The sequence below is a fragment of the Nelusetta ayraudi genome, unplaced genomic scaffold, assembly GCF_046127955.1.
Source record: "Nelusetta ayraudi isolate G7.1 ecotype Tasmania unplaced genomic scaffold, CSIRO-AGI_Nayr_v1 ptg000011l, whole genome shotgun sequence".
Taxonomy (NCBI): domain Eukaryota; kingdom Metazoa; phylum Chordata; class Actinopteri; order Tetraodontiformes; family Monacanthidae; genus Nelusetta; species Nelusetta ayraudi.
In genome coordinates this window covers 13,161,397-13,177,916 of record NW_027466061.1, presented here as the reverse complement: position 1 = coordinate 13,177,916, position 16,520 = coordinate 13,161,397, and the positions used below count along the sequence as shown (strand labels likewise).

Genomic DNA, 16,520 nt, shown 5'->3' with positions numbered 1-16,520 from the left:
CCCCCCCCCCCTCTCTCTCGCTCTGTCTCTCTCTTTCTTTGTGCGTGCGCGCGTGCGCGTGCGCCAGTGTGTGTCGCGCACCCACAACAGCGCTTAGAAATAGTTTAATATTAATTGCCAGGACAGATAAAGGACACTGTTTAATACAAAAACAGGGCTTACATTTGATTAGGTATTATGTATCCATTCCGGCATTTCCATTTGTGATTTATGTTGTTATGTTGTTTATTGTGATATAAAACAAAAAATTAAAAATAAAAAGTGTCTCACCCTTTGTGATTTCTGATGAACCAACTTGTAATTGCTTTCGTGTCACGTGGCTCAGTGACAATCGTTCCGACTTATCTGGAAAAATAGAAATGTCTTGGTTTTGAATGTACGGAGGGAGACGTATTGCTGTCATATTAAAAAAAAAAAAAAAAAAAAAAAAAGGGCTATGTATTAATATTTTGTCATGTAACAATGTAGCACATTTCATCCAGTTTGTGATATGCCGAGATACGCTCATTTATTTATCAGTAAAAATATTTATATTGAATATACAGTTCAGTGTAAATCTTACCTCTCTTTATTTATATTCCGTAGAATGTGATTTTGTGACGAAAACATTACTCGTATTTATCCGTTTTTGTTGTGAATATGCTTTGTTTTTAAGATACATACATGTGCAGAAATGTTCTTCTTGTTTATATTTTGTTCATTTAGATGTTAGCATTTATTTTCAGTGATTCCGATTCAGTTCCATGTTATCGGATTTTACGCCCTTTTTGAAATGGTTAGCCTGCTGCATGAAATTCTAGCTCTATATGATGGAGTTCTTATTTATAATAATCATTTGACAAAGGGCTTCTTTGACTGCAGTACAATGAATGAAAAATATTCTGTTTCCCCATTTTGTAACCAAACAAATTAATATTAAAGCCCCCTTCGAAATTTTAACGTTAAAGCTGAGAGCATAAATATGAGCTATTAGTGGGGCGAACCCCCATCCCCATTCTAAGAAAAAAAAAGAAAAAAGTTTGAAATGGAAGAGCCGCTGACGTCACTTCCTGGTTTAGTCGGTCAGTGGCACGGATGGACAATAGTGCAAAAAAAAATTAATTGCCATGAAATTTAGCTAGCTGGGACCGCGCACACTTGAGGAAAACCATCCATGTCAAGACACAAGCGGGAATTTCGGAGTCGTGTGCTGCTTCTTTGTATAGATAGGGGCACACCAGCCTGCCTGCTAACCAATCGGTAAGTAGCTATCTTTGTGGCTAGCGAGCTAGCCGCCGCCGCTAGCTGTCATCTTTGCTTGTGCTAAAAGATGACACTTGAACCCGTTCGTCCATCTGTCTATTCGGTACATGCTGTCTGTCCGCCTTAACGAACGTGTCGCATGTTTATAACAGGTGCATGTGTGCTTATTACGCATTCGGCTCTGGGCTTATGCCCGTAGCACTGACTAACGCTAGAGGTTAACATCGCTGTTAACCGTGAAGCTACTATTAGCATATTAACCAGTCTCTCCCTGTCTGTGTCAGTTTTGAGGGGGTGCCCCGATGCGTCCGCGATCGCATCGGGGCAAATTAGTCACACCAGACAGTCGGTCATATCAGTCATTGTTCAACGGCACTCAGTGAAATGCACATCCGCTCCGTTAAAGCGCTCGTTGGTCGCAGGAGTTGTAATAAAATGACAATAACAACGGACGGATCAAAGCCACGTAATGAGCCCGGATTATCTTTTATCTCCGGCTTCAAGTTAACTCCGGTCTCAGGCCTCTCTGTTTACAGGGCACCTTTCTCATTTTATTGCGTTTTTATACCTTTTTTCTTTTCTTTTCTTTTTTTGTTAATTTAAATGAGCTCTTATACTACGACTACTGTCAATTAGCACGTCAATGCTTTGTGCTAAGATCAAAAACGCATATTAGAATGATTGCAGTTGTGACTGCACGTGTATTAGGTGTTACCGCGATATGTCAAGCCAATTAAATGTGTTATCCTTCTTTGATCCATCAAGATCCTGCTGGCTTGGTGACTAGGCCAGAAGAACTTGGCGCCACGGTGTGCCACTTTGTTTCAAGACCCAGGGATCATTGAATCTCGGTAGGTCCCGAGCAGGCTGGGATAGTCGAGTGGTTTTCGGATTTAGTTCAAGTTTATTTTTTGATTTATTTTTTTTCTCAGATAGAGTGCCCAAACACCCGTTTGCTCCAGAATTGAACATGTCTTGTTTTCTACTTCTTTCACTTTAATTGCTTGTCTGACTTGTTTTCCCCTGCTGTAATTACATTGTTACCTGTGTTTGTGTTGTTCACAGACAATGAACGGTTTGTCCATGCGTGAGCTATGTTGCCTCTTCTGCTGCCCCCCTTGCCCCAGCCGAATTGCCGCCAAACTGGCTTTCCTCCCTCCCGAGCCAACCTACGCCCTCCTCCCTGACCCTGATCCTGGTGCTGCAGCCAGCGCTGCCTCTGGATCCGGCTCCGGGGCCGCCGTGCCTTCTCTTGGAGCTCCAGGACTGCGTTCTCGCCTCGGCGCTGGTAGTGGCAGCGGAAGTGACCGAGGAGGAGGAGGAGGAGGTGGTGGCGGTGGTGGCGGTGGCGGTGGCGGTGCAGGTGGAGGAGTCAGTGGTGGTGCCGGTGCTGGTGGCGGTGCCGGTGCCAGTGCCAGTGCCAGTGCCAGTGGGGGTGGCAGTAGCGCTGGCGCCGAGGGGAGGTGGAAGCTGCATTTGACTGAGAGGGCGGAGTTCCAGTATTCCCAAAGAGAACTGGACGTGACGGATGTGTTCCTGACGAGATCTAGCAGAGGGAACCGGATCGGCTGCATGTACATCCGCTGTGCTCCCAATGCCAGGTGAGGGGCAACCTTAAGGTTATCAGCCATGGCTGACACATCGAGAATGTTAAAAACAGATTTTCTTTTGATCCGAGTGCCAAGTTTGAGCCCTTATTTATTCACTTTTCTCTGGACTTCCTCCATGGGCACCACCGCACGCCTCCGTTCCTTCTTCCTGCTTCCTCACTTTCTTCTTCATCCTCATTCCCTCTGCCAGGTTCACAGTGTTGTTTTCCCATGGCAACGCAGTAGACCTGGGCCAGATGAGCAGCTTCTACATTGGCCTAGGCACACGCATCAACTGCAACATCTTCTCCTACGATTACTCAGGCTACGGCGTCAGCACTGGCAAGCCCTCTGAGAAGAACCTCTATGCTGATATTGACGCAGCCTGGCACGCCCTGCGTTCCCGGTAAGCAGAAGCCGTCTGTTCCCGCTCTCAAAGAGTTTAGGATGAGCTGCCAGCGTGCACCAAATACCAGCCCGAGTGCCTTTGCTGAATGGGATGAGAGTCTCACTCACATCGCTGGCCAGTGACTTTTTGTTGAAAAAACATTTGGTTGGCTTCGTTTTACACAGGCTCAGTCCCTGCTGACTGCAGTACTTGCACTGTGACAACCAGTCTGTCAAATCAAAGCTGAACAATGGCTCTGAACCAGATAGGCTGACAGGCTTTCAAACACTGTGCAAAAAAAAGTCTCTGCAGAAAGTATAGCAGCTTCTAAAATTCTGTGAAAAGAATTCTGTTGTGTGTCTGCTGCCAATGTGGGTAATGAGCCTAATGTTTGCACAACTTGTACTCCCTGGGGGCAGCACACAAACTTTAGGACCAGAGACAGAAAAAAATACTATTTGTAAGAAATCTGATAGAGGCACGCCTCAATTTTATGCTCCTACACGATTTAAACATGTAGGGAGTAACTGGCTCGTAAAGGTCCAGTGTGTAATATTCTGAAGGAATCCTGGTATTTGAGGAAGTCCGCCGGACAGTGCGTTTCGTATTTAGGGCTTCCTTAAAATATGGCAGAGCGAGATGGCAGCTAACTCGGAGCAAGACCCTTGCTGTTTGTATTCTTTAATATATGAGAAACATTCTCGGGGTAATTAAGTATTTATGGGCAGCATATTGCCGATATAATAATCATACATCAGGCCTTACACACTGCAGCTTTAAAGGAAATACTGTGTTGTGCTTTTTAAATTCTGTGTCTCCTCATTTAGATTTGGCTGCTCAGGGTCCACGTTAATTCAAACTGTGCTGTGGTTGTTGAGCTGCGGCGGCGTCAGAAATGAATGAGGGAGCAAAACACGCAATGATAGATGTCTTTTCAAAGCTCTGCATGGCATGTGTTGTCATGTCTGCCAATCCTAATGTTTGTAGTGAACATAGGTGCTTGTTACTAAAACAAATGAAAAGGACTGTGGGACTCTGACTCTATGTGTGGTGTTTCCAGATACGGCATCAGCCCTGAGAACATCATCCTGTACGGGCAGAGCATTGGCACGGTGCCCACAGTGGACCTGGCGTCGCGCTTTGAGTGCGCCGCCGTGGTTCTCCACTCTCCTCTGACCTCCGGCATGAGAGTGGCGTTCCCGGACACCAAGAAGACCTACTGCTTCGATGCCTTCCCTAAGTAGGTCCCTCACTCTGTGCGAGACGCATTGTTGTTCTGTTTGGTCCAGCACTGTGCAGGAGCCGCAGCCTGACCCGGCGCCTGCGTGCCTTTGTTTTCCAGCATCGAGAAAGTGTCCAAGATCCCGTCCCCGGTGCTCATCATCCACGGTACGGAGGACGAGGTCATCGACTTCTCGCACGGCTTGGCCCTGTTTGAGCGCTGTCCCAAAGCCGTGGAGCCCCTCTGGGTGGAAGGCGCCGGTCACAACGACATTGAGCTTTACAGTCAGTACCTGGAGCGGCTACGGCGCTTCATCAACCAGGACCTGGCTGCACAGCACGCCTGAGAAACTAACCACAGCCTCTCTGCTTTAGTATGAATGCCTGTGTGTGTGTGTGTGTGTGTGTGTGTGTGTGTGTGTGTGTGTGTGTGTGTGTGTGTGTGTGTGTGTGTGTGTGTGTGTGTTCAGACACGGGAGCGAATGTTCTAAAAGTGCGAATGAGAAATTGAGTCTTTTTTTTTCCTTTCTTTTTGTTGGTTTGTTCAGTTTGCTGGCATCTGTGTGTCTTTGGAGCAAGACATGCGTACAAATGATCTCCTGCTTCAAGGTGACAGCGGTTTTTAATGCATCATCAGCCACAGTCCATCTGCGCTGCTGATACAGCGACCAGGCGTAAACGCCAGAGCCGAAACTCAATAAACGTCACGCACATGTTTTTTCTTTTTTGTTTTCTGGCGCGGGGAAAACCTCCTCTGTTTGTAATTCATCCTCAAGTGAGAGTCTCAGTGAACTACATCAGGAGGTGCTCACATTATACACAGGTACACAGATGTGGGTTTAGGATGCTAGAGAATGTATGAGCCATGGATGCGTGTGTGTGTGTGTGTGTGTGTGTGTGTGTGTGTGTGTGTGTGTGTGTGTGTGTGTGTGTGTATGTGTATCATGTCTTTTCCACCTGTGTATTGTTTGAACGTGTGTGTGTGTACGTGTCTACGTGTGTGCGCCCAGGCGCACACTGTAAAGTGAGGCATTGCTGAGGGAAATGAAGGACATCCTGAAGACTTGGACAGCTGCATGTGTCGCAGGCTAACGGAGACTTTATCAATGTTGAGGTTTATTTCTGTCCATTGCTTTGTTTCTCCCTGGTGTATGTATGAAGAATACCTCCACGGCTCGACAGCCATCACTAATGGACAAACGCTGGTCGAGCACCAAGCCCCACAGCCCTCAGCCCCCCCGCCCCCTCACCACCACCATGTTTATGTGTATCTAGACGTACATCTTGACTGCATTCTCCCGTTGACACAAAACCCTTTTGTACTCGTCGTCTCGGGGGTCCATCTCATTTTCTGCCGGCCACATGAGGACCAGTCTGGGATTCTGTCGTAGTTGTTTTTTTTCTTAGGTGGCTCGGTGTCACATACTTCCCTTTCTCTGTGTGCTTTTTTAAAAAAAAATTTGGGACATTGATAATATCAAGGATTGGTTAGCTCGCACTTCATTTCCTGGCTGTGCTGTAATGTAATAATGTAAGCTTTTTACTGCCCCTCTCCCGCCACACACACACACACACACACACACACACACACACACACACACACACACACACACACACACACACACACACACACACACACACACACACACGCACACACACGCTCAGCAGCAGCAACTACCAACCTGCAGTGGATTATTTCCCCCCTTTATTGTGTTTGTTCCCCCAGACTCAGTGCATCCTGTTCATATTTGACACTAAGACGTGGATGAAATGGGATGCAGGTCACACGGAGAGTTTCTTGGAAACGGGGGGTTCACACTAATTCTTAAGCTCACTTCTGATTTGTTTTGCTCTAAACAAAAGGTCGTCGCTGGTGTGCTGGCGGCTCGACCTCTGACTCCTTCGCTGCTTGTTAGTCGAGCTTTCGAGACCAACTGACCGTGGCTCGACACACCGAGCCGTTGCTGCTGTTGCTGTCGTTGCTGCCGTTGCTGCTGTTGCTGCTGTTGTTGCTCTTTAGGTTGGCAAAAAAACTGCACACACAAGGGACAACACGTTGAAGGAAACGGTTGCTCAACGGCTGCTGACGAGTTTCATTAAGGGGAGACGGTTTCATCCAGTGCTAGAGCAACAGAAGCCGATGGCAGTCAGGTACTTGAATGCAGCACGCTGCTCTGGGTGGAGCCCAGACACAGACGTCCGCGTAGCCTCTGTAGCCTCTGTCCAGTCAGGAGCCACGTTGGTGTGAGCGCTCACTAGTCGGGCAAGTTAGTTTACACGCTCTTGGAACTTGCCAGCTAACGTGCACGCGGCCCCTGTGCAAGAGGCTAAAGGGGATATTCTGGCTGAGCCGTAGTGTGAACAGCGCTGTTCTGACTCAGACTGGAAGTGCTGGATGAGTCCTCTGGACACGCTGGCCTTGGCGGGTTTTGGAATTCTAGAGCTGCGAGTCACATTGCGGTGGGGAGGAGATTGTTGACATCTTCAGTTGCAGGTGAAACATCCCTTCATTGTGTTGACGAGACTGTTGTTGTTTTTTGTGCCCACGCAGCCCGGCTTTGTTTTCCAGCGTGTTTTGTAAAGTCCGAACACAGCTGCAGGCTGTGTCACCCCTCAGCAGGAGAAGCTTGTGGATTACGTTTCCAGGGAGTCCAAGTCCATGTTGGTTCTGAAGTGCAGCTTGTGGATGGTTTGTAGCGGGAGGCTCTGAAGTTTCCAAGGAGACGACGCAGCCGCTCAGCTCGGCACCCAAAGGTTCATCCTGCCCGTTCCTCGTAGCATGAGTCTCTCCTGTGTGCTGTCACTTAGCTCCATGCTAATCTGAACGGCACATTGTGCTTCCCACTGGCATCTCCTCCCAGGGACTAGTCTGAGCCCGGCTGCCACTCACCTCGTCAGCTCACTCCTGTGTTCTACACCCGACCCGGACACGGCTGACGTCATGTCGGGCCACAGCCCCTTCTGTCTCAGAACCTCGTGTGTCAACGTTGTTGTGACCAACAGTGTGATTAGGTGCGGCTGTCAGGATGTGACATCATACCCACTCGCTCTGATTGACCTTCGTGGCCCTGAAGGACGAAAAAAAAAATAAAAAAAAAAATACCGTAGCTCTCCTATGGGTGGCAGCGAACTTCCTGTCTGACACGAGCCATATTTGAGCCTCTTGACTGTCGGTGTGGTGCAGGTTCCACCACACACACACACACATACAAGCACACACACACATACAAGCACACACAGACTCACATGCACACACGCACACATACATACGTACTGTACGATGCAGTATATTTACATATTTATATATATAAATATATATATATATATGAGATCGAGCATGACAAAAGCAGGTCTTAAGTTCAGCACTATTGTACAAAGCATCCAAAGTGTAATAAGGGTATAAAATGTAACGTGTGTCTTCATCATTAACTCCAACAGGCCAGCGTCAAAGGATACTAACACCAGGTTTCTGACCAGTCGTCTGCACCTCCTGTGTGTAGACCCCAGAAAAAAAAAAAGGCAGCAAGCAGGAAGCGGGTTTAGATGGCCGCGCGCCAGCAACCACCTCAGATCTCGCTGCACCGCCAGGCTCCGCGGTTCCAGTGACGCCTCACTCTGCGTTTCTGTTCTGTTTTTTTTTTCTCCAAGGGAACATGTATTTAACGAGCACTGATCTGATTGCTCCATTTTGGGAGTACCAAGCAGGTGTGTGTGTGTATGTGTGTGTGTGTGTGTGTGTCGGGGGGCGGGGGGGTATTGGGGGAAGCGTCTCTTCCGACCGGGAGTCTCTGTGTTCTCATTCCGCGCTTTTTTTGTGTGAGCGTGTGTGCGAGCGTGTGTGTGTGTGATATTTAAAATAATGAAATAATGGAGATCTGTTACCATCTTGAACCTTGGGGTGGGGGTGAGGGTGGGGCTGGGGGTGGGGAGCTGATCTCTGAGGGGTTCGAAGCAGACTGGCTTTCTCCCGGGCGAGTCGTGTTATTTATCAGGGAAACCACTGGATCCACCTGCCATTCGTCGTCGGGAGGGGGGGGGGGGGGTTCCGTAAAGAAACTGGCTGTTTTAACTGAAGCACCACTATGGCTGACGTGTATTGTATCCTATTTGGCCGTGAATGTTTATCGATGAAGGGGGGAGGAGGGGAAGGGTGGGGTGGGGGGGGGGCTCCAACAGTGAAAACTGTATGCATGTCAATGTGGGTTTTTTTTTTCATTTCCTTTTGTTTTTTTTGCCGAGCAAGTGGCAGGGCAGAACTCTTTCTCTATTAAGTATTCTATGTGAGGGTAAAGCTGAACTCATGGCATCGGAACATTGAAGCGCTTTTTGAAAACAAACGGGGATGTTATTTGTTTTTTTTTTTTTTAATGCTGATACTAACTGACGTATTGTTCAGAGTTTTGTGCTAGAGTGTGAGTGGGACAGTGGCGGGTTGTTGGGGGGCTAGACAATGTTAGCGGGCTGTTTGTATGGTTACTGTACTTACCTATTCTATTCTTTGTATTATGATTTGTAATTTTTATGTTGCTTTTTTGAACTGAGAATATGATGTTAATGAAATTAATTCATGGGACTGAATCTTGACCTTTTTATGGACAACAAAATAAAAAAAAAGATCACTTATGTACAAAAAAAGAAGATGGCTGTTTCTTGTAATGTGATTCATTTTAAAAAGGTAGAGTGTGGAAGAGCTCCCCATCTGGTGAGAGAGGGAAGTTATTAATGATACTGTCAATTTCTGGTTCTGACGTCCCATTTGAGTGAGTGTGTTTGTCAGCTGTCTCCTCATGGCTCAGTGTCTCAGTTCGCTGAGACTTTAGGCACTGCAGACATTTTCCTGTACTTTTCCCCAGAACTGTGCTTAAATATGATCATTTGTCAGAATGCTACAGACTATTCTTTGGACTTGACATGCACTGTCAGCTGGGGACCTTCTGTAGACAGGTGTGAGCCTTTCCAAATCATTTTCAATCAACTGAATATACCACAGGTGGAACTCTTTTTGAGTTGGAAATAGCTGATACCTGATTAGCGAGGACAAAACAAACCCCAAACCAAAACAAACAAAAAACCCAAGAGCGACATTGTGAGTAGATTTTTATTTATTTATTTTTTTAGTAAAAATTAAATCGGCATAAACTGTAACATGACAAAATGTAGAAAAAGTGAAGTGCTGTGAATACTTTGCAGATACGCCATATACAGTTTGCACAAGTAAACCGGTTTAGCAAGATTGAAAAGGTTTGATCAACATACTGGCATGAAGCGCGGGATGTCGCTTTGTTCTTCTTGATTAAAAATAATTCCTCTTAAATGAAATCGAGTTATAATATTTAGGTCCCACCTTGTGGCCACCTTGGTTCGGTTCCCTTCCAAACATGTGGGAAGTCCAACAAAGAATGGACGCTAAACCGAGTGTTTTAGCAGAAAGGCTGTAAACACAAGGCTAAATATGCTCTTTTCAGATACTTACCCAAGCTACTCAACGGGAATTCCGATGAAATATATGAAACGTTGGTATACAATGGAATCTTTAAAATGCTAAATGTTAGTTGAATGAGGACAACTACGTGACATAAGTTCACACATCTATGATCAGAATTCACTGAAGAGAAGGGCCGCAGTTACTTTGTAAACATTTTATTCCAAAGACAAGAGTGTCAGCAAGATGCCAGTGGAAGGTACTGTAAGTGCTGCTGTCGCGAGGAGGAACGCTTACATTTAGCGGAAGTGATGCAGCAGTGCCCTCTGCTGGTGGAATATTTTCACTACATATCTTCAAGAAATAGCGCAACAATTCAAATAGATTCTTTTGTACCAATGATTAAAAATCAAAGCAACATCAAAACTCAGTTTAAAATAGATTCCTGGTGCTAGTTCTGAGAATGCAGAGTTGCTGTGTGGATCCAAATAGCCGGGACTGTCCATGAAGCAGACAAGGCTTTGGGGGGAAAGTGAGGATGAATGCAGCTGATGGGGACATCATTAAACACATTTACAAGCAATATCCAACAATCAGCATGAGAGCTGATTTTAGAGGAATCCTGTTCTCTTTCTTGTTCTTAGCAGAGTTGCCCGACTTCTTCCTTCTGTCCTAAAAGCATTTTAAAGTTGATGTTCTAACAGTTCAAATTCCAAACGAACACAAAACTGTAAATCACTGCTTAAATGTTTTTGGGAGAGCGTGTGAACAGGCCAGACTACTGAGAGGCGATGCATCCTGAGAGAGAAGCGCACAGCCTGAGTTGCTGGAAGGATGTTTGTCTCGGGGCTCTGGTTATGTGTCCTGATATCTGCAGGAGGAGGAAGAAGAAGAAAAGAGTGTGAGGAGATGTAGCACGCCAATCCAGAACATGTCAGTCCACAAATGCCACACAATGAATGTTGCTTTATTTTATCACTCCTGCTTTAAATTTTTTAAATTCATATTTTTGTTATTATAATTTCGGGATTTTTTGGTTTAAGGAAAAATGTGACACTTTTGTGGCAATGTTGGTTCATTATTACTTTCTGCAATCAAGAAGAAAATATATTATGAGTTCACGCTGTGAAGAAGAAAAACAAGAAGGTCCTGCAAGCCTGAAAAGAAAAAGTCGTATGAGCACGGGGACCAAAGTGAAGTTCAGCGGTAAACTTTAAGTGGGTCAACAATATCGCTTCCCTTATTTCAGCGCTCGTTGAATGAATTGTGATTGATCAAAAAGTCTCTTTGGTCTTTCAGAGTTTAAAGAGGATTTGTGAGGCTGGGCGTGTTTCTGCTGGAATGCAATCGCTTATCTGTCTGTGTTCCGTCGCTGCTGCTGTCAACCTGCAGGATGACTTGTGTAATCTGCTGTGACGTGTGATGGTTTCTTAGAGCAGTGTCAGCCAAACCGGTTTGAGCCGCCCTCGTGGGATGTTTTTTTTCCTGCCAGCGGAGGCTGTGACAAAGTTCTTCCTGCACCTCTCCGTCCTGTGCTTTTGCTTTGTGATGAGTGCACGCCGACTCACTCTCTGGAGTGAAGCAGCAGCTCGGTCAGCGCTCCCAGAGACTTCAGCTGCGCCTCCAGAGCCATCATCCTCAGGCCCAGGTAGCCGGAGGCCAGCAGCAGCAGCGTCATCCTGCACACACCAGGAACAGCAGTTGTCTCTCAAACACCTTTAACGCCGCTTCCTCTTCCTTGAGGCCTTTGCCGAGAAATGAACCTGTCGGAGCCGGTTTGCTGCGTTGCCATGCTTCACTTGATCTGATTGCTGAGGTAAGGACTCTTTGGCAGGCTACCACGTCCAAGGACGGAGGCTACGGAGGCACAGACCTGCGCAGGTTAGACCAGGGCTGGGCAAACCTTTTGACTGGTGGGCCATAATGGGTTCTAAAATTTGCCAGAGGGGCGGAGCAGAAGCAGAGGTATGGGGTGTTTTGGTGACCCACTTCATTTGAATAATGTGACGTCCTGCTGTCCTCCATCATACACAAGGTTATGCGAGGTCAAACTAATGGATCGAACAGGGACTTGTGGGTGGGATTAAAATACACACTGCAATAACCAACCCCAACACTTCAGCTCAGCCAGCTTCCCTTTAACGTTAAGACTCATTCTTCTCTTTGACTGAAAGCCCGTTGAGTTGCTGCAGCTGGCGCCAATGTTTGAAAATAAATGTGCCAAAGGGCGCTGGCATTGTGACCAATCACGGAAACACGCTGTATTATTTCACAGTCGTGACAGATGGATATCTCCTCCATCGAGCTCGCTCTGTGACAGTGCCTCTCTGGCTTTAGATTACCGCAACGTCAGAGATTCCTGACGTTCCAGGGAGTCACCAGACCTTTGTGTGCCCACGCTATTGGACTGCCCACAGGTCTGATCAAAAGACCCAGACAGTAAAATATTCAGCATCTATGTGCGATATCTGTGACCTCTTTGAGAAAAACAAAACCAAAAGCAAACAACACTGATTCACAATAAAGAAATAGACAAATAAGCAAATCCATCAATATTACATAAGTCCCTCTAAATAACGGACATCTTTACATTTCATTGCAATTAACCAAGTCAAGTTTATATTGTGGTAAGTTCTTGTGTAGTTCTGATGGATGTGTACTCACAGAACCACAGTCAGGGAGAGGAAAGGACTGACGTTCCTCAGCGGAGCGGCCAAGAAGAACGACGTGATCCTCTCAATGAAATTCCAGAACCCCCACGAAGCTGCTGGACAGCAAGAGTAAACTCTGTGACCCTGTGAAAACACTCTGGAACTGAGCCCAAGGTGACGCCCCCGCCTTTACCTTGGCCAGCTTCATCTGCTGAGCTGCTCTGATGAGAAAAGCTGTGAGCCTCCGGACCTGCGTGGAGCAACACAGTGGCGTTCTCAGTGTGAGCGTTCAGTTTAGCAACAACAACAACAACAACCACAACCAAAGATCACGTTCTGGCTCCTACTTTCTCTGGACGTGGAAGCAAAGTTGTGGTCCAGCTCGGGGTCTAAGCTGTCCTCCAAGCTGTAATCACTGGAGGCCTGTAGAGAAACAGCAACCATTCAAAAGTTTCAGTCTGGCGCGACCACACCAACACTCCTAGCTTGCCATAAATGAGATGAGCTGCGAACCCACCACGTCGTGCTCCACTTCGTTCTCTGCGGAGGAGAGGGGGGGGCTGCTGTTGGCACTTCCTCCATGCTAACAGAGAGAAACTGAGACTCATCGGTATGAAAAGCCTTTTTTTTTTTTAGGCCCAATGCCAGCGAGACAATGAGGATATGAGGAGGAACCGACCTGTGCGTGCCAGCAAAGGGTTTGGAGGAGGTTGTAGCAGGTCTCCCGGTTCCTCAGCGAGCAGAACGAGTGCTGAACAGTGAGGATGGAAGGAGCCAGTGAGGGAGTGGCAAGATATGTGTGACTATTAAATGGCTGGCTGTCAGATTTATTGAAGGCTTTGAAAGAAGCCTTTCACTTTGGCTGTGAAACACCTTGAAATGAATCAATACTGTTAAGTGCAGCTGGATCCCACTTTTATAGGACAGGGGCGGGACAAGGAGCAAAAATTAAAGAATAGACGTGATGCTGCCCAATAACCTGCTGGTTTCATCCAGTATTATATCCTGTAGCGACAAGCAGCTTTTGCAGGGGAACTTGAGATGAAGTGTGTTGGTTGTGTGTGCCAAGTCTGACCTTCTCTCCATCTGCAGTTTTGATATTCATGACGGATAAGAGGTGTTTCTTCACCTCCCTCACGCTGGACACAAGAATCACCAACTGGAGGAGGACATTACAGCAGAGTTCGACGGTGGCACTGTGAAGAAACACTCACCCACAGTTCTTCTCTTGCCTTAAAGGTCAGTTGCACAATTCATCACTAGTCTTTTGAGTGTAACGGGCGCTATAGGACATGACTATTTGGTGACAAACTACATAGCGCAATGAAAATTCAACGTCTGGCCAGTTGAGGGCACTGTGTCAACGACATGGGTGCCATCCTCTATGATACAAGTCACTGAGTTGTTTGAAGATGAACCGCTTTTTTTTTTATGCTGGGGAAAAACACAACACGGTGCTGCTGTAACAACAGAGGAAAACTCAAACTGACATCAAAGTGTCCAGGAGACAAGGCAGACAACAACTTCACAGGGTTGACACCAAGCCGTTTGTGCCTTTATGTTACCTTGGTCACTGTCAGCAGCATGGATGAGTGGAAACACAAATAGTTCTTTGAAACAAAGAGTTTCCCGTGAAATAACAGATCCTTCTGCAAAGCACAGGTGAATGCTGCAAAAGGGTCACACACACACACACACACACACACACACACACACACACACACACACACACACACACACACACGCACAAATAGAAGACATTATTCAAACTGAGAAGAGTTTATTCTGTCTATTGAAAAAAAAAACATTTCTTGTAAAATGTTTCACTTTTGACCTCAGTGTTTTTCATCTTTCTTTTGCTTTCATCTCACTCACAGACCACTCCACAGATGCATAAGACGTGAGCAGCTGGACTCACTGTGTGTCACGGTCTCCTCCTCAGGAACCTCTTGAAACAGGCTGTGGAAGGTCTTCTTGTGTTTGATGACGCTCTGCAGAGGTCACAACAATGGAGAAATGAGTACGGAGGGAACCGTAAAAAAAACCTTCACGTTAGTGGTATCTTTTAGCTGATATTCCACACACAAAAGGCAAAAAATAAAAAGCAGATGTAAATTAATTTTTTACTCTCTTTTGTGAGCAACGTGTTGACATTTTATCCGCTGCCACTGACAGTGGGCACCAGTTGGAGCTTGAATTCAACACAGGCTCGAGAGTTGCAGATTTGGAAAACTTTGCAGACGTATCAAGGAAATTGATAAATACATACATGAATAAAAGAAGCTTATTTCTTTAAGTTGGCAGGACAGCACAAACATTGTGGCGGGAACAGGAAGCAGGAAGCAGGAAGAGGACTTACATGGCTGTTGATGAGCCCGTCTGAGTGCTCCGGGTTCTCCTCCACTGCAGCAGACTTGCTGAGGAAACAAATAAGGACAAATGCTGCAGTGCTGCGCTGTGGACGCGAGATCAAACATTTCCTCATGGCTGTGGAGCTGCAGTTTACCTGGGAGACTCCTTGGAGTCTAGGCTGTTTCGCAGCTCTTCGATCTCCTGCCGACCTTCGTCCACACACTGGCTTTGCTTTGATCTCTTCCCCCGGACGCTGACACTTTTTCTGCCGTTGGACGCATCCTGGAGGCTGACATGTGGGAGCAAAGATGGAAAGGTGTATCAGAGAAGAGGCAGAAGAGTGACGTATAAATAAATAATAAAGCACATAAATAAAAACTTGAAACAGCAAAAAAAAAAAAAAAAAAATCATTAGGATATATGAAATTATATCAAAATTTGTCATTAAATACATAAATAAATAATAAATTAATATAATAATAATAAAAATATTAATTACATAATGAAATAATACACACAAAAATACATATAGATTAATGGTTACAACAACAAACTCACTTGTATTGTTATTAACATTGTAAAGGGCCAACATGACATGAAGCAGCAAAGATCTCTGGGTAAATTTCACTCTTAGCAAATGAGTGGCTATAAAGCACCTTTGACACAAGTAGAGCAACGTGCTCGCCTGCTGTTGGGAGAGTTATTTACACTGACATTGAGCTGCATGTGAAGGAACCTCTGGCCTACTTTCAGGATTTGTTCCACTCTGTTTTAATCAAAGTGTTAATGTTTGTACTCACGCATAGCTGTCCAGTGAGAATCTCCTGCCTTTCAGACTCATGACTGAACACAAGAACTTTAGGCTCATACACATACGTGCACTCGCTTCATCTTCTGTCCAACTGAACATGAACTACACTGAGACAGAGAGAGATTAAGATTCGCTGGGCGCGATTCCTTGGCCGCCAATCAGGATTCCTCAACCACAACTGAACCAATCTGGTGAAGGCAGGCAGGTGGAGGGACGGCACAGCACACATCTGCAGGAATTTTGTGGAATGACTTGTGCGGGAGTACAAACATGCACACGCGGTGCAACACTGGTATGCAGGGACGGTGGTCATGTGATGGGGAAAGGTAACACAATGTCTTCAGCAGGACGGCCTGCTGAGCCTGCATGGATACACATCAGTACAGACACTAAGATGACAGCTTGAGAAAAAATGTCCTTTAAGAAACATGAAAAGACAGACAGAACTGAAAAAAGAAAAAAACATTCTGAATATATAATTTCTTCTGTTGTAAAGAGAAAAATGATTTGACTTATGGACGCAAATTATCGATTAGTTCATAAATCATTAGTTGATTGACCTAATAGATCGATTAAGGATTAATTGATAAGAGATGATTTTTCCCGAGAACCTAAATTTCACAATGAAAAATGTGTCAGGAACGCATTATTTAACCCTTAAATAACATTGAGGGTCCAATGTGACCAATTTTTACATTAGAGAACAGAAAAAACACCCTAAACATTTATCCTCTGACTTTAAGTTAACTTCTAAAAGGTCACATTTCAATCATATTTTTAAAAAATAACTTGTTCTAAGTATACAGGTATACACCATGCCATTTAACAAAAAAATGTGTAAAAA

General features: G+C 45.7%; 2 protein-coding genes across 4 annotated transcripts; one reads left to right on the top strand and one right to left on the bottom strand.

Moving 5' to 3' along the window:
* The first annotated feature begins 1,031 nt into the window (after positions 1-1,031).
* LOC142885038 (alpha/beta hydrolase domain-containing protein 17A-like) lies at positions 1,032-8,344 on the top strand. Of its 2 annotated transcripts, XM_076021130.1 has the most exons (7): positions 1,032-1,239; positions 2,008-2,093; positions 2,308-2,843; positions 3,043-3,237; positions 4,280-4,459; positions 4,562-4,725; positions 7,879-8,344. In XM_076021130.1, exons 3-7 carry the CDS (start codon positions 2,311-2,313, stop codon positions 7,911-7,913), a joined length of 1,107 nt encoding a protein of 368 aa, XP_075877245.1. In that variant the 5' UTR covers positions 1,032-1,239; positions 2,008-2,093; positions 2,308-2,310; the 3' UTR covers positions 7,914-8,344. The 2 variants fall into 2 exon arrangements, with proteins under 2 accessions (XP_075877245.1, XP_075877244.1); XM_076021129.1 differs by lacking the exon at positions 7,879-8,344 and having other exon boundaries at positions 1,033-1,239; positions 4,562-5,767.
* Positions 8,345-10,064: 1,720 nt separating this feature from the next.
* LOC142885037 (uncharacterized) lies at positions 10,065-15,824 on the bottom strand. Of its 2 annotated transcripts, none has more exons than XM_076021127.1 (13): positions 15,666-15,824; positions 15,020-15,154; positions 14,873-14,930; positions 14,432-14,504; positions 14,079-14,182; positions 13,589-13,672; positions 13,193-13,264; positions 13,031-13,096; positions 12,861-12,936; positions 12,707-12,763; positions 12,527-12,629; positions 11,431-11,541; positions 10,065-10,733 (listed from the first exon to the last, which is right to left on the bottom strand). In XM_076021127.1, exons 1-13 carry the CDS (start codon positions 15,773-15,775, stop codon positions 10,718-10,720), a joined length of 1,065 nt encoding a protein of 354 aa, XP_075877242.1. In that variant the 5' UTR covers positions 15,776-15,824; the 3' UTR covers positions 10,065-10,717. The 2 variants fall into 2 exon arrangements, with proteins under 2 accessions (XP_075877242.1, XP_075877243.1); XM_076021128.1 differs by having other exon boundaries at positions 12,527-12,626.
* Positions 15,825-16,520: the final 696 nt, after the last annotated feature.

Coding starts and splice junctions, on each gene's coding strand:
- LOC142885038 (XM_076021129.1), top strand. CDS start 2,311: ATGAACGGTTTGTCCATGCGTGAGCTATGTTGCCTCTTCTGCTGCCCC. Junction 3,238..4,279: donor TGGCACGCCCTGCGTTCCCG/GTAAGCAGAAGC, acceptor TGGTGTTTCCAG/ATACGGCATCAGCCCTGAGA. Junction 4,460..4,561: donor TGCTTCGATGCCTTCCCTAA/GTAGGTCCCTCA, acceptor TTTGTTTTCCAG/CATCGAGAAAGTGTCCAAGA.
- LOC142885037 (XM_076021127.1), bottom strand. CDS start 15,775: ATGTTCAGTTGGACAGAAGATGAAGCGAGTGCACGTATGTGTATGAGC. Junction 13,673..14,078: donor TGCTGCTGACAGTGACCAAG/GTAACATAAAGG, acceptor GTCCTCCTCCAG/TTGGTGATTCTTGTGTCCAG. Junction 12,764..12,860: donor TGCTTCCACGTCCAGAGAAA/GTAGGAGCCAGA, acceptor TGCTCCACGCAG/GTCCGGAGGCTCACAGCTTT.